Source organism: Aulostomus chinensis, chromosome 16, assembly GCF_037954235.1.
Source record: "Aulostomus chinensis isolate RoL2024-O1b breed Wild chromosome 16, RoL_Achi_v1.0, whole genome shotgun sequence".
NCBI classification, from domain to species: Eukaryota; Metazoa; Chordata; class Actinopteri; order Syngnathiformes; family Aulostomidae; genus Aulostomus; species Aulostomus chinensis.
In genome coordinates this window covers 25,840,440-25,857,258 of record NC_141335.1, presented here as the reverse complement: position 1 = coordinate 25,857,258, position 16,819 = coordinate 25,840,440, and the positions used below count along the sequence as shown (strand labels likewise).

The 16,819-nt window shown below is 44.0% G+C and overlaps 1 protein-coding gene across 1 annotated transcript in view; it reads left to right on the top strand.

The window, feature by feature from the left end:
* The window catches only part of col21a1 (collagen, type XXI, alpha 1), a 34,427-nt gene that overhangs the window by 14,209 nt on the left and 3,399 nt on the right, over positions 1-16,819 (top strand). Inside the window, exons 9-23 of the mRNA XM_086180855.1 lie at positions 560-622; positions 1,004-1,057; positions 1,137-1,190; positions 1,307-1,360; positions 9,943-9,996; positions 10,093-10,146; positions 10,232-10,285; positions 11,027-11,080; positions 12,835-12,879; positions 12,997-13,050; positions 13,149-13,202; positions 13,951-14,004; positions 15,379-15,450; positions 15,682-15,717; positions 16,369-16,413. Coding sequence (XP_086036981.1) covers positions 560-622; positions 1,004-1,057; positions 1,137-1,190; positions 1,307-1,360; positions 9,943-9,996; positions 10,093-10,146; positions 10,232-10,285; positions 11,027-11,080; positions 12,835-12,879; positions 12,997-13,050; positions 13,149-13,202; positions 13,951-14,004; positions 15,379-15,450; positions 15,682-15,717; positions 16,369-16,413 — 801 coding nt within the window. The remainder of the gene's footprint in view (positions 1-559; positions 623-1,003; positions 1,058-1,136; positions 1,191-1,306; positions 1,361-9,942; positions 9,997-10,092; positions 10,147-10,231; positions 10,286-11,026; positions 11,081-12,834; positions 12,880-12,996; positions 13,051-13,148; positions 13,203-13,950; positions 14,005-15,378; positions 15,451-15,681; positions 15,718-16,368; positions 16,414-16,819) is intronic.

The following is a 16,819-nucleotide window of genomic DNA, read 5'->3' as shown; positions in this document are numbered from 1 at the left end:
GAAGGTGTGGGACTGCTGTGGTTAGACTTGTAAAAGCTTGTTGTATTGCAATGTTTGCTAAAGCAAACCAGAGTACAGTTGAAGATGAAAAATTAATGGAAATTATTGATATGTGGTATCAAACCCTCATGTCATTATCGATCCCAGGCTACTAACTAAGCCGTGGAAGCCTGGCCCTATAAGCTTTACGCAAATACCTCAGAGAGATAATAGACACAAAACTATTCCTTCATAAAACTGTCTTGGTTTCAGGCATGTTTGTGTTTATAAGTTCACCACTATTCTTTTACTGCATTTACTAATAGTTCCAAAATGCTGGGATATTACTGGCTCGCAGATGGTCCTTAAAACTCCCACATGCGAGAACATCTTACATTAGGTAAACATCTTGCACAGTGTGGTCAAATGTAAATTGAAGACATGCTACGCCAGTGAAAGCATGTTGTTCCCAGGTTTAATTTATGCTGCTTTGAGGTTGGATGTTGCACAAGACGAAAAAAGAACAATGATTTGTTTGAGCTACACAATCAAATCAATTGTTTTTGTCTGATTTCTTTAGGGAGAACAAGGACGTAATGGGGAGCCTGGTCGGCCTGGACCTACTGGCGCTGATGGTAAGCCTGTGAGTACTACATAGTTCGATATATAAACATACCCGCCACACGGTCACAGCACATCCAGAACAAAACCAGTTTGAGTTCAGGTCTTCTTGTTTATTGGGAGCGATGAGGACTGCTAGAAGCGCTCACACAGTGGTGAATATTCCTATTTACATAGCTTTCCTCTGGGCAAATATCAGACCGTTATTGTCCCACTGGTGGCAGCACAGTGGTGGTTGGACAATGAAAACCATGCAAGAATGAACCACATGTTCTACAGTCAGATCAAAAACTCAGAGAAGTCAACCACAGAGCCTGCACACTCCCCCTGTAACATGCGCTTCGTTAAGCAGATTCAAGTCTTTAACCGACCTTCTGTCTCTCTCATCTTGTCTTAATTAAAGGGTATACCAGGTATTAGAGGAAGTCCAGGGTTACCAGGTTCACCAGGAGTAGAGGTAAAGTGAACAGCATTTTTAGGAATGAATTCACAAATGATAAAAGTGCTTTTTGTAAGTTTTTTGTTCTTGCTGCCAGGGTCTTCGTGGGCCAGATGGGTACAAGGGGGAGCAAGGAAGGCCTGGCGTTTCGGTAGGAAGGTCAAAAAGCACATTTGTGTCACAAGCTCTCTTTGTTGTAAAATCCTGAAGTGGCACTAAATTATAACCACTGAAATCCTCTTCTGCCATGCATGTCTGTTCATTCAGGGTGAGCGAGGGATGCCTGGACTGCAGGGGCCACCTGGACAACTGGGAGAGAAGGTGGCGATCATAAACACTCATGTCACACTTCATTTTCCTGAGTTTTCACACTGGAGATGCCTCTTCACAATAGCAGTGCAGAGCCCGTTCCAATCTTCTGTTCCACTTTGGAAAGGTTGGACTGCTGCTAAAACCAACAAAACTCAACTTTTGGCTGATTGCTGACATTGTCACAGTCTCGCACATCACGGGGCCAACAGATGTCATTATTCTACTCTAGTGAAGAAACACTCGATCGACTTTCGTCAAGCCTCTCTAAGTCATCATCGTTGTGGGCAAAATCCAGGATGCAGCAATGAGGCCTTGCAAAATGACATCAGGGGAAAAACAATATAGGCCAGGCTTCGATAGGCAGAACATGCAAGAACATCCCTGTGCACCAGCAAAGGTTCTCAACGAATGTCCTGTATGTCTTTGACATCAAGAGACCAGGCAGACCTGCTTTACTTCATGATCCACATCTTTGTCAAAACCTCTAGTGTGTCAGGTTGCTACTAGTTAGCGAGCTTGGCAACTGAAACTAGCCAGAAACTAGCTTTAACCACCATGGTGACAAAGGTGTTAGTGACCTTGTAGGAACCAGGCACATCAAGAAAAACCTCACCATGGGTAATAAGTCGGCCAACAGTAGCAAAATAAAACAGTTTGATTCCAGGGAAAACAACTTTATGCGTAACCAGACGCCCTCACGGTCCACACTGCACTTCCTTGAGCTGTCAAGGAACACACACATGCACGGACGCCTTCTTTATAGCTGGATCCTCTGAAAGATGTTCAATCTTTTATGAGATAAACTGTAGGATTAACAGGAAATCCCTGCTAGATACATCATCCTGAGCCATTTCAAGATTGCTGCATCAATCACTCTGGTCAGCATATGTTAGGAAAATAAAGTTCTTCCCCTCCAGAGAGAGAGAGACTCGTCTTCTGTACTGAGGGACAGGAGCACAAGGGCCATCAGATTTTTTTTAAAGGTGGCCACATTTCTTGAACGTTCATCAAAGTTCTTAGGTTACCAGATATGTTTCACTCCTGTTTTCAGTCATTTAGAAAAAATCATCTCATCTTGGCACTAAAAGACTCCCTGTTAATATCTGAGGTGTGAAAACTGTCCATGAAGGGTGTGCAGAAATATCCCAGGAGGGGAGGTTAAAGTTGCTCATAGAAACACAGGCTGCAATCATGGGGTGGTAACAAGAAAGAAATGCTTTACAGGCAGCACAGGAGAGGACTGGGCAAAAGTAGAGTCCACACAAGATCTTACACAGGATGTCCCTGTGGCTAACAATTCCAAGGAGCAGGCAGAAGGCACAAAGTCATGCATGGGAAATAAACGCTGAGAACACTCGGGAATAAACTCGCTGGGAACACAGAGAGACTCTTGGAAACACTCGGGGAAACAACAGGAATTGGCGAGAGACGCTGAAAAAACAAATGAACGATAATCCAGCAACTCAGAAGACCATAGACACACAGATGAATGGCTACAGCCTATACACAGATGGATGCAAACAAGGAGGGAAAATCTAACAAACGCAGGAAGTAAAACTGTCACATGACACATGAGGGAAGTGTGGCAGAGAAACAGAGAAATCATGCTGCCTGGTCTTGAACTCTGGCTTCAACGCTCTCTACTCTGCGACATCACGCATCTCTGAATTGAACAGACAGGAAATAAGAGTCCAGGCAGGGTGACAACATGTGGAGGATCCCAGAAAGGCGTGTGCTGATCCAGGCAACACACGCCTTTCTTTTTAGGCATGGCTACATTGCCAGGTCCTGGTATCCTGGCCAGTATATACCTCTTATTTCTGAATCCAGTAGAGCGGTGAAGGAATGAGGCCTAAATCCCGGAACCAAGTTTGGGTTCCCTCACCTCAAAGTCAGTGGGTTTTTGGTTCAGTGCCTGAAACAAGGTCTGCGCGTCACATCAGGACAGTTTAGCATTTTGTTTCTACAACATAAAGTACATCCCTAAATACAGCGCTTGTGATTTTCTACGATCTCTATTGGTCTTGAAAACGGTGGTTGGTCACAAGTGGCCAGGTGAGTCTACCCAGGTTGCCATGGACATTTAAACGTCATCACGCAGAAACACAAGACCCATAAAAGGTTGTTGTGGTAACGTCGAAGCGCTACACCCATGGTGTAGCTCCTTCATGGCCTGACGTTAGCTTTGCACCGCTAACATTTGCATTTAAAAAGAGTTTATTGGAGAAGATTAGCCTAATTAGCAAAACCTGAGATGATTCTCTAGAAGGATGCGCAATCCAGCGTAAATATCCCATTGTCTTTTAGTGGCGGGAACATGGAGATGCTAACCTCGCATCACATTCCTGCAGACAAATCCTGCCAGCTCAGCTCTGACTCGTCCGAGGTTAGAGTCAAGTCACCATCACAAACTACGACAAGCCTCGAATGAAATGCGATGTTGGGCTGTTTCTGACACGATGAAAGATGCCTTAATGTGGTAACATTGGTGGTCGTGACGCCAACGGCGGTCCTCCATCACACTGTGAGAAGAGGATCTGCGCGTATCTCCTTACTCTCGTCTTGAGGTACAGCGAGAAAGTGCATCCTCCCTAAACTGCATCACCTGTATCATCAACTTATTTGCTATTTGAAGGTAGCACAGAATGCAACAAAAATAATGCTGACAAGTAGAAATGGGTGGAAAGCTACAAGACAGGCCAGGGAGCAGGACGGGGCGTAACAAAGACTGAGTAGCAGCCAAGACACTGAGGGTTTACACCAAGAAGTCACACTGTCAAAACACGACGCATGAGAGACCAGCGTAGAAATGATGAGTATTCATAGGCACAAAGTAAGACACAGGGGATACTCCCCGAAAACAAAGCTCTGAGGATACACTCGGGAAAAGCAGAGCAATACAAGACTGAAACTGGCGAGTACACACGAAAAAAAATCAAACAAAACTATCCAAATATGAGCCCATAACTAAAAATAACAGTCCAGACAGAACTGTAACAACAGCCGTCGTCCCTTGGAGGCTGGGCTTTCTATCCCCACCAGACCAGACTGGTTCAGGACATGAAGTCATGCACCCCTGACTTGACATGTGTCAGACAGACACACACGCACACACTCACAGACATTGCTTGATATGCTGACATTTTTGAACACTGAGCCAGAAAATCGGATCCAAAAATGTCCAATAACAGCAATCCTTTTATCAATAATAATGATTTTCTCTCCAGGAAACAGTGTTTGACACCGACGTGCTTGCTCATTGTCCAACTCACTCACCTTTAGAAACAGTCTTTGTGCAGGTTACGTGGACAGACTTTGGGCTGCTAACTCATTTTCCTCATGTCTGAAACAAGACAAGTGTTTGCTCAAAAGGAAAGTCAACGTGCTGATCCAACGCAAAACAATTTCCAAAGCTCAAGTGAGCGTCACTCAGACAGAGAACATCTAGAAGATTTGCTTTGGATACAAAACACATTTACATCCACCTGACCAAATTGCTCCTATATTAAAAGACCACCCAAGGGTGTAGAGCTGTGTTATTTTCCTGGCAAAAGATCTAGCAAAGGGTAACGTGAGACGTCTGCTGTAAGAAGAAGAACTAGATTTGAAGACTCGGGAGAACAAAAGACAGTTATCTCTTTGACAAAAAATGTCTATTTTGATTTAATCAAAATAGAAATCTGTCTTTTTTCTGGCGAGCCTTGGTTGAATTACCTGTCTTAGTTTCCACTGACGTGAGCTTCTTATTTCATCTTAATGTCCAGTGGAAGGTGTCTTCGATACACCTGGGAAGTAAAAACACTTCCCTGCGTGTTGCTAACATCGACGCGAGCAACATGCAGGGACCAGGACGGACACGAGCAGAACTGAAACAGAGAGACGGATGGAGCAGAGGCACCATCAGCGAGCTCTGATATTTGGCTTCCATGGATCCCTGAAAGCGTCTAAGGACCCTGCCAGCAACCACTGAGCTTCATGTTCAGTTCAGTTAGTTTGTTGGGTACTAACATCAGTAACCGCTGAGCTTCATGTTCAGTTCAGTTAGTTTGTTGGGTACTAACATCAGCAACCGCTGAGCTTCATGCTCAGTTCAGTTAGTTTGTTGGGTACTAACATCAGCAACCACTGAGCTTCATGTTCAGTTCAGTTAGTTTGTTGGGAACTAACATCAGTAACCACTGAGCTTCATGTTCAGTTCTGTTAGTTTGTTGGGTACTAACATCAGTAGCCACTGAGCTTCATGCTCAGTTCAGTTAGTTTGTTGGGTACTAACATCAGCAACCACTGAGCTTCATATTCAGTTCTGTTAGTTTTTTGGGTACTAACATCAGCAACCGTTGAGCTTCATGTTCAGTTCAGTTAGTTTATTGGGTACTAACATCAGTAACCACTGAGCTTCATGTTCAGTTCTGTTAGTTTGTTGGGTACTAACATCAGCAACCGTTGAGCTTCATGTTCAGTTCAGTTAGTTTGTTGGGAACTAACATCAGTAACCACTGAGCTTCATGTTCAGTTCTGTTAGTTTGTTGGGTACTAACATCAGTAACCACTGAGCTTCATGTTCTGTTCTGTTAGTTTGTTGGGTACTAACATCAGTAACCACTGAGCTTCATGTTCAGTTCTGTTAGTTTGTTGGGTACTAACATCAGTAACCACTGAGCTTCATGTTCTGTTCAGTTAGTTTGTTGGGTACTAACATCAGTAGCCACTGAGCTTCATGCTCAGTTCAGTTAGTTTGTTGGGTACTAACATCAGCAACCACTGAGCTTCATATTCAGTTCTGTTAGTTTGTTGGGTACTAACATCAGCAACCGTTGAGCTTCATGTTCAGTTCAGTTAGTTTGTTGGGTACTAACATCAGCAACCACTGAGCTTCATGTTCAGTTCAGTTAGTTTGCTGGGTACTAACATCAGTAACCATTGAGCTTCATGTTCAGTTCAGTTAGTTTGTTGGGTACTAACATCAGTAACCACTGAGCTTCATGTTCAGTTCAGTTAGTTTGTTGGGTACTAACATCAGTAACCACTGAGCTTCATGTTCAGTTCTGTTAGTTTGTTGGGTACTAACATCAGTAACCACTGAGCTTCATGTTCAGTTCAGTTAGTTTGTTGGGTACTAACATCAGTAACCACTGAGCTTCATGTTCAGTTCAGTTAGTTTGTTGGGTACTAACATCAGTAACCACTGAGCTTCATGTTCAGTTCAGTTAGTTTGCTGGGTACTAACATCAGTAACCATTGAGCTTCATGTTCAGTTCTGTTAGTTTATTGGGTACTAACATCAGTAACCATTGAGCTTCATGTTCAGTTCAGTTAGTTTGTTGGGTACTAACATTAGTAACCACTGAGCTTCATGTTCAGTTCTGTTAGTTTGTTGGGTACTAACATCAGCAACCACTGAGCTTCACGCTCAGTTCAGTTAGTTTGTTGGGTACTAACATCAGCAACCACTGAGCTTCATGTTCAGTTCAGTTAGTTTGTTGGGTACTAACATCAGTAACCGCTGAGCTTCATGTTCAGTTCAGTTAGTTTGTTGGGTACTAACATCAGCAACCACTGAGCTTCATGCTCAGTTCAGTTAGTTTGTTGGGTACTAACATCAGTAACCGCTGAGCTTCATGTTCAGTTCAGTTAGTTTGTTGGGTACTAACATCAGCAACCGCTGAGCTTCATGCTCAGTTCAGTTAGTTTGTTGGGTACTAACATCAGCAACCGTTGAGCTTCATGTTCAGTTCAGTTAGTTTGTTGGGAACTAACATCAGTAACCACTGAGCTTCATGTTCAGTTCTGTTAGTTTGTTGGGTACTAACATCAGTAGCCACTGAGCTTCATGCTCAGTTCAGTTAGTTTGTTGGGTACTAACATCAGCAACCACTGAGCTTCATATTCAGTTCTGTTAGTTTGTTGGGTACTAACATCAGCAACCGTTGAGCTTCATGTTCAGTTCAGTTAGTTTATTGGGTACTAACATCAGTAACCACTGAGCTTCATGTTCAGTTCAGTTAGTTTGTTGGGTACTAACATCAGTAACCACTGAGCTTCATGTTCAGTTCAGTTAGTTTGTTGGGTACTAACATCAGTAACCACTGAGCTTCATGTTCAGTTCAGTTCTGTTAGTTTGTTGGGTACTAACATCAGTAACCACTGAGCTTCATGCTCAGTTCTGTTAGTTTGTTGGGTACTAACATCAGCTTCAGTTTCAGTTCTGTTAGTTTGTTGGGTACTAATATCAGTAACCGCTGAGCTTCATGCTCAGTTCAGTTAGTTTGTTGGGTACTAACATCAGTAACCACTGAGCTTCATGCTCAGTTCAGTTAGTTTGTTGGATACTAACATCAGTAACCACTGAGCTTCATGCTCAGTTCAGTTAGTTTGTTGGGTACTACCATCAGTAACCACTGAGCTTCATGCTCAGTTCTGTTAGTTTGTTGGGTACTAACATCAGTAACCATTGAGCTTCATGTTCAGTTCTGTTAGTTTGTTGGGTACTAACATCAGTAACCACTGAGCTTCATGTTCAGTTCTGTCAGTTTGTTGGGTACTAACATCATTAGCCACTGAGCGTCATGCTCAGTTCAGTTAGTTTGTTGGGTACCAACATCAGTAGCCACTGAGCTTCATGCTCAGTTCAGTTAGTTTGTTGGGTACTAACATCAGTAACCACTGAGCTTCATGTTCAGTTCAGTTAGTTTGTTGGGTACTAACATCAGTAACCATTGAGCTTCATGTTCAGTTCAGTTAGTTTGTTGGGTACTAACATCAGTAACCACTGAGCTTCATGTTCAGTTCTGTTAGTTTGTTGGGTACTAACATCAGTAACCATTGAGCTTCATGTTCAGTTCTGTTAGTTTGTTGGGTACTAACATCAGTAACCATTGAGCCTCATGTTCAGTTCAGTTAGTTTGTTGGGTACTAACATCAGTAACCACTGAGCTTCATGTTCAGTTCAGTTAGTTTGTTGGGTACTAACATCAGTAACCACTGAGCTTCATGCTCAGTTCTGTTAGTTTTTTGGGTACTAACATCAGTAACCATTGAGCTTCATGTTCAGTTCAGTTAGTTTGTTGGGTACTAACATCAGTAACCGCTGAGCTTCATGTTCAGTTCTGTTAGTTTGTTGGGTACTAACATCAGTAACCACTGAGCTTCATGCTCAGTTCAGGTAGTTTGTTGGGTACTAACATCAGTAACCACTGAGCTTCATGCTCAGTTCTGTTAGTTTGTTGGGTACTAACATCAGTAACCACTGAGCTTCATGCTCAGTTCTGTTAGTTTGTTGGGTACTAACATCAGTAACCACTGAGCTTCATGCTCAGTTCTGTTAGTTTGTTGGGTACTAACATCAGTAACCACTGAGCTTCATGTTCAGTTCTGTTAGTTTGTTGGGTACTAACATCAGTAACCATTGAGCTTCATGTTCAGTTCAGTTAGTTTGTTGGGTACTAACATCAGTAACCACTGAGCTTCATGTTCAGTTCAGTTAGTTTGTTGGGTACTAACATCAGTAACCACTGAGCTTCATGCTCAGTTCAGTTAGTTTGTTGGGTACTAACATCAGTAACCACTGAGCTTCATGTTCAGTTCAGTTAGTTTGTTGGGTACTAACATCAGTAACCACTGAGCTTCATGCTCAGTTCTGTTAGTTTGTTGGGTACTAACATCAGTAACCATTGAGCTTCATGTTCAGTTCAGTTAGTTTGTTGGGTACTAACATCAGTAACCACTGAGCTTCATGCTCAGTTCTGTTAGTTTGTTGGGTACTAACATCAGTAACCACTGAGCTTCATGTTCAGTTCTGTTAGTTTGTTGGGTACTAACATCAGTAACCACTGAGCTTCATGCTCAGTTTTGTTAGTTTGTTGGGTACTAACATCAGTAACCACTGAGCTTCATGTTCAGTTCAGTTAGTTTGTTGGGTACTAACATCAGTAACCATTGAGCTTCATGTTCAGTTCTGTTAGTTTGTTGGGTACTAACATCAGCAACCACTGAGCTTCATGTTCAGTTCTGTTAGTTTGTTGGGTACTAACATCAGTAACCACTGAGCTTCATGTTCAGTTCTGTTAGTTTGTTGGGTACTACCATCAGTAACCACTGAGCTTCATGCTCAGTTCAGTTAGTTTGTTGGGTACTAACATCAGTAACCACTGAGCTTCATGCTCAGTTCAGTTAGTTTGTTGGGTACTAACATCAGTAACCATTGAGCTTCATGTTCAGTTCTGTTAGTTTGTTGGGTACTAACATCAGTAACCACTGAGCTTCATGTTCAGTTCAGTTAGTTTGTTGGGTACTAACATCAGTAACCACTGAGCTTCATGCTCAGTTCAGTTAGTTTGTTGGGTACTAACATCAGTAACCATTGAGCTTCATGTTCAGTTCTGTTAGTTTGTTGGGTACTAACATCAGTAACCACTGAGCTTCATGCTCAGTTCAGTTAGTTTGTTGGGTACTACCATCAGTAACCACTGAGCTTCATGTGGTAGCACTTGGTTTTGGTGATAACTGTCATAAAGCAGGTCAGTTTCGACCATGAAATGCAGGAGCAGTTCTGCAGTGTTTCCTCATGTCTGTTCATCTTTCACTGTTCTCAGGGGGCAAAAGGATCCCCAGGAATAGCAGGGTTGCCAGGAAAAGTTGGAGAAGCGGTGAGGGGGAAGACAATCCCATGGCGTAATACGATTGAGTAACTGATCATGACACAAGAAATATAGTGATTTAACTCCATGGTCTGTAATTTCCAGGGAGAAAAAGGAAGTATGGGACCTCCTGGACCACCAGGTTATCCAGGAAAACCTGTATGTATGAAACAAATCAGAGCCAAATCCAGACTTCTTGTGATGATCATGTGATGCTATAAAGGTGTGCGCTCCCTCTTCGCAGGGCCAGCCTGGTAGAGATGGGAAAGATGGATTTCAGGGGCCACCTGGACAGAAGGTCTGTGGATGAACGATAGGAACGTCATTGATTAGAAGAACAGAGGCCGGAGGTTTCTTTGTGGGCAAAGGCCCTGCTGTTGATGTGCAACAAGCACCTGAGCTGCACTGATGGGGGAGCCCTGCTGCTTACCTGACACTCACTTCATGCTCTAATATTCTTTGTTTTGTTTTTTTATGTCTTTTTTTAAAATTACATAAGTTTTCATTCATCAGTAATGATTTTTAAAAAAGGATAAATAATAATATTGCGTCAGCAAAAAGGAAACGTGACACTGAGAGCCTAGAAGATGGGATTACAGATAGTACTACAAAAACGAAGGTACTTGTATGAAAAGCTGCTGGTGTCTTGGGAGGCTTGAGGCCCAGCTGGGGTCCATCCCTGCAAGAGCCTGAGAGTTGAAGGGCCAGACGCCTCAGTGAGGGGTCCAGCCGCTGTGACACACATTTAATAGTTGTTTTTATGACGTTCCACTGAGTGTGAACAGAGCTGGGGACCACCTTCCCTAAAACTTCTCTGACAAGATATCTGTTCCTGGTGTTTTCAGTAAATGTGTATTTACTGCTCGTGTCAAGTATTCAATGAGAAACGTATACACACACATACAGTACATATATCCGTTTTCTTTGTTGGTAAACTCTCCTTTTCTAGCTCTTTGGTCTTTGTTATTGTTATGCTATTTTTGTGTGTCTCTTCCATGTGTAGTTTTCCACCATGTAATGTTGTGTAACTTGTGTGAAGGGAGAAGCTGGAGCCAGCGGCCTCCCTGGCGCTGATGGGAGACAAGGCCATCCCGTGAGTCACAACACAACCGCTCTCGTGCTTTAATGTAGCTGCCTACATGTGTGTTGTCTGACAGACTTTCTTGGACTGAAATTGAGTGTTTAAAGTCTGAAAACGTACGAATCAGTTAAGAGTGCGAGGAAGCCGCTTGTGTGACGGCAGCTTTGTGCTCGCTGGGGTCTCGTTTGTCTCCACATGCAGGTTTCTGTGTTCAATCACGACCAAAAGTAACCAGAACTCAAAACACCTTTTAAGTGGTGTAACACAGTTATAAAAGCTTATTAAAAAAAGAGAGAGAGAAGGAAACAAGCGCTGAGGAACATGAACTCAGTAAGTAAACCCAGTTGTCCAAGCACGATTGTACATATTGAACTATTTTTACAACTCCTCAATTTGGGGGCATTCACAATTGTTTACAGGTTTTTCACATCTTGCAGCCGGCAGTTCAGCTAAATTTCCGCAGTTTTTTCTTCAGATGGCTCGGTGCCTCCGCTGACTTTCCCCTTCCTGAGAATTTTTTTGCTTTTTACAGGATCTGCTTGGTGAAAACGGCTTATTCTTTATTTCAAACTTTGAATGAGATGTGTATTTTTTTCTTCTTCTAACGGAAGCAGATGTCGATTCGTTCCAGGACCGTCAGACAGTTGAAAACCCGATGACACGTTTTGTTTTTCGGAGCCTCTGGCGACGAGACACGTTGCATTCTTGGGGGTTTTTGTTTTACGAGAACGTTCGTTTTCGGACATCGGCAGGTTTTTGGGGTTCAGAGCGTGTAAGAATAAAAAGATAAGGGAGTAGGAAAAAGAGGCGCCTGTAAGAGACGATTTGATGGATTAAGCAGATTGGCATGCATTGTGTTTTTGCTGTGCGGCTGCAGCGTGTTAACATGCTGTCATGAATACCAGAGTCCCCCAGACTGACAGAATATCGGGGTATTTCCCTAATAATGTATCCCAGGACAACACTGTTATGTAACAAGCTGGCTCCAGCTATAATCCAAGGCAGTGAAAGTAACTAATCGAGGGAATGTTGTGGTGCTCTGGCAAATCTGTTTAGGAAGAAAGGGTTTCGACTGGGCAACCACCCCACTGATCATGATTATAAGTGTAGTCCAGAGTCTGTGATGGGTGTACAAGCCATGACTCAGTTGCTCCACAAGGCTACGAGCCATTTTCCCCTACAAGAACAGAGTTGCTAATGTGGCCAAACAGACAAGTTTAGTACTGTACTTCCTCAAGTTAGAGTAAGCGTTAGTACTTCCTAGAAGGTCCTGACACATCAGCTCCTTCACCTATAGACGGAGCGTGCACACTCAGCTGGCTCTCCACGTCTGCCTGTCCAAAATGTTTTTCTATGATGGCGTGTTACTAAACTTCAGTCAAAGGAAACTGTGACGCATCTGGAAGCATTTTTCTCAGAAGAAAATAACAAAAACAAGCAAAAAAAAGGCTTTCCTTGCAGTTTTCTGTTGTTTGTGATGTGTTGAACCAAAAACCATGATAGGTACCTTACATCATTTGCATTCATCCAATGAGAGCATTTTTTTAAAGCAGATAATTTCCATGCCAGCACATATTTCTTCCCCCTCCAGTGCTCTGGAGAACGAGTGTACAGTAGAAACTATTGATTCGTTGACCAATGATGTTGTTTCTGCAGCTCAAGTCTGTGATACAAAGATGGATGATATTGAAGTCATACAGTAAAGCTCCATGTGATATTTAGGTTATTTTCTCTTTCTGCTTCGCTTCTTTCCTTGACACTACTAGGGTATGCCGGGCATGCCAGGAATAGCAGGCGTCAATGGACAAAAGGTGAATACCTGCCTTGATCCTCAGTTCCTTCTTGTAGCGTTTGTGCAGCAGACATAGATAAGTAGCTTTCACACCACTCTTGGTGATCAAGAATGACAAAAATGCGTCTTCTGTAAGGGGGAGTCCGGCTCGCCTGGACTACGGGGCCTCAAAGGATCAGACGGATTGCCAGTAAGTTCAAAACTGTCAACATCTCATCGTTTCAGCACTTTTTAAAGTGTTAATACTGAAGCAAAGTTGTCACCAAGATCCTTTCTTCATTGCTGCAGGGTGAAGTGGGTTTACCTGGTGCACCTGGTTTAAAAGGACCAACTGGACCAAAGGTAACCACTTATGCCAGATTAAAATCTTAACTCCAGTTTCTTGGTTGCTACTTTAACACCAGTAACGCAAAACTACACTCAAGACTTTTCGTACCAACAAACATAAATGAACACAAATACGTAGCAAGGCCTTACGTGAGTAAACTTTGCACGAAACGTGACACCACCATCACTACGCCATCGCCCGTCAGCGAGAACATTACAGTGCAGTTACTGGTTTGCATGAGATGACATTGTTCAGTCTTTGCCAAAGACAGCGGCAGGGGCCAGAAACACGAGAGGCTTTGTTTGGGTTTGTTATTCCAGGACATTTCGTCTTCGGTAACAATGTCTCGGTCGGCAGAGCTAAATTAAGCAATGATGGTTTCTTCTTTGGTGTCTTGCTGGAAGTTGAAGCAGCCCGGGCTCGTCTGGACGCCGTGCTTCCAAATCACTTCTCATTAGCCGACCTGCCTCCAACAAGCCAAGGTGTATTGTTGAGTGGCACACAAGCGAAAACCTAGTTTGTGGACAGCCAGGCGATACGTTGATTTAATAGCCAAGCTTCAGACTGCAATTACTGAGGTTTATTCAGCTGGAAAAGAAAACACAGGACTAGTCAAAGCGGGAATGGACCTAATGAAGGGTGATCAAACTATTGCACGCATCAGGAAGAACCAACTAAGACAAGAGTGAAAAGGCTTGCTGCACTCCAGTCAGTGACATCATGTGGTTCGACTGTCAAATAAGACATCTTTCTTTTCCTCAGGGGAATAAAGGTGACAGTGGAAGTCCGGGTATCCAAGGGCAACCAGGACCTGTGGTATGTGGCTACTTGTTTGATCGATGTGACCCCTGCATGAAAGATGCACTGTGATGAAAGATGAAATAACTCGAGCTGAAAGGGAACGATCGATTGGTCTGTACCCCACTGGATCTCTGATGCGATGTGCACCAAGTAGGCCATGGTCAGTTTCCTACTGGGTCAGAGAAATAAGACCCATTAGCACCCAGTATGGCGCCTCACTTGCCCAGTTTGGATAAAAGGTTGAAACAGTTGCCCACGGCCCAGCGCTGCCTGTAAATGGAAGTTTTTAAGTCCGTGGAGTGACGTGGATCTGACCCAGTTTGCCTACCATGGCTGTCTTCCATGGCGCTGACACTCCCCCCTGCAGCCTTGGCGTGACAGCGAGTTCACAGGTGTGCAAACTCCAGCGGATGGAAGAAAAATAATATACACGTATGTATATTTATACATATGTGACGACTGCTGCCGCAGCATGTTGACGGCACGAGAATGTTTTATACCTCGCTCATCTCGCGCCTGCTGCCATACGTTGAACCAAACAGTGACGCTACAGTTCAGGCTGCAGACGTGTGCGGCGTAGAGAGCCTGGTGTGTGAGTGACCTCCCGTCGTGAAAACATGATGTCGGATCGGTGCGATTCTGATGATGTCAGCATGCTCAGGTGTAAAGTGAGGGCAGGGGAGGGGGGACGATCTTGAACGTGCGCTATACCGTCTGCTTCCGCCATGATGGCTTTTCACTGCCGTGCTGTGCTGTCACCCCCCCACACACACACACACACACACACACACAGCTGGATCATCTATCAGCGATCCCCATGAGCCTGATAGGACAGTCCCAAAGTAGAACCCGTAGTCCACAGAAAGCAGCAGAGGCAGCACATGAGACCCCAACCACTGGTTCGTGAAGTCCCGCTTTGGGCTTGGAGTTTCGGACATCATCGTATTGTTTCATGGTGACAGGACGAATCTCTGAAGGAGCCTCGCTGAGAGCCGGTCAAACAAGTCAGCAGACGTGTCATCAGTGTAGCTGAAGTGTCAATGATGATGGTCAAATGGTCAGGTCTTGTGTCACGGTGCCAGGTAATGAAACAGAGCGGAAGGGTTCCTATTTCTCAGCGTGTGTGTGTGTCCGTTTTTAGTGTGACTTGGGGTTGATAGGGCAAACTTGTCAGTCACACAGAAGCCATGTCTCCCCCCCCACACTTCTTTTTGCAACCATTCACATCTCCCCCTACTGGCCATTTTAAAGAATGCAGTTGAGGCTTCAACCTTTCTATGTGCTGCACGCTTCTTTTTCACAGCCTCTTGTCTGATGAGGATGATGAGGGCCTACAGTGAGTAAGTGAAGCATGTTCTTGACTTACGTCCCGGTCTTATTTCTCTAAAGGGAAGTGCAGGGGAACCAGGACAGGCAGGCCAGCCAGGACACCCAGGCATGCCAGGCCTGAAGGGCAGCAAGGTATTTCCGGCTCTGTATTTCTAGTTCTGCCAACGCTGTGAAAACCACATCTGCTGTGTATCTAATAAGATATATGAACATTGTAATTTTGTACTTTTTCAAGGCAATTCCATGAGAGAATATTGTTTTTTCGGCAGGTATACGATATTCTGAAGTGGTTATTCTCATTAATTCATTTTTAATTTGCGCCAAAATCTAAGGTTTAACCTCTGTCTTTTTTTTCAAAATCAGGGCCAACAAGGTAATCAAGGAGAAGGAGGAGAGCCGGTAAGGTTGACGTCAAACCAAGACCGCGATCATCCCTTGATAAGTCACATGAGCAGATCTTGCTATGAACCTGCTGACCTCTGTGCCGCTTCGCTGAAATAAATCAAGGAATTCAGGGGTTGAGAGCTCTTTGCCAGCTTTGAATCAAGAGAGTAATTTATAACAAATGTGTGATTGATTACTCATCGTTAGACTTTGGTTTGGCATCAGAAAAGCACACACAAAGGCCTGTCCAGCTACCCGAGAAAGACAAAAACAAAGTTCTGTGATTGGTTGGTGTTTTTGTAAATCAGAGAGTAGAATTTACCCGTTAATTGTTGTAGGATTATATTCAGCATTGCTGAGAGTCTGTAAGTGACAGGTTTCTGGTGGTGGAGTGGAACATTTGTTTCACTTGGTGGGGAAAGATATTAAAAAAGAATAAGAGTATAACTAGATACTGGCTGTCCTCGTCACTCACAACTCTGGTATTTAGAGGAGTCAGCAGGAAAGGTCTTCTACCCATGAAGTCTTAATTCATGGGTGCTGAAGTGCAGTCGAACTGAAAGCATCTGCTAATCTCGCACATGAACGACAGCACCATGAACTGTGCACAAGATTATAATCTGAAGTCGCTATGAGGTTCATCTGACACAAGTTTTTCTGAACCAGGGAGTCAAAGGTGAAAAAGGTGAAGATGGTCGACGAGGTGATCATGTGAGTTACCTGGGAAATATATTGTTTACCTTTAAAACATGTTAATATATCCCTCCATCCATCCATCCATCCATCATCCATCCATCCATCATCCATCCCTCCATGTTCTCCCTCTTCTCCTGTTGAGGGTGGTGGGGGTGGAGCCTATCCCAGCAGCCTTCCCCCTGGACAGGTCACCAGTCCATGGCAGGGCCAACACATAGAGACAGACAACCATTGGCTCTCCCAGCCACGCCTACGGTCAATTTAGAGTCTGGATTAACCTGGTCCCTCTTGATGTCTTTGGACTGTGGAGGAAGCTGGAGTACCAGAGAGAACCCAGCAGGAACAGGGAGAACATGGAGACTCACCCAGAAAGACCCCGTGCTGCAGCCGGGGCTCCACCCACAACCTTCTTGCTGGGGGC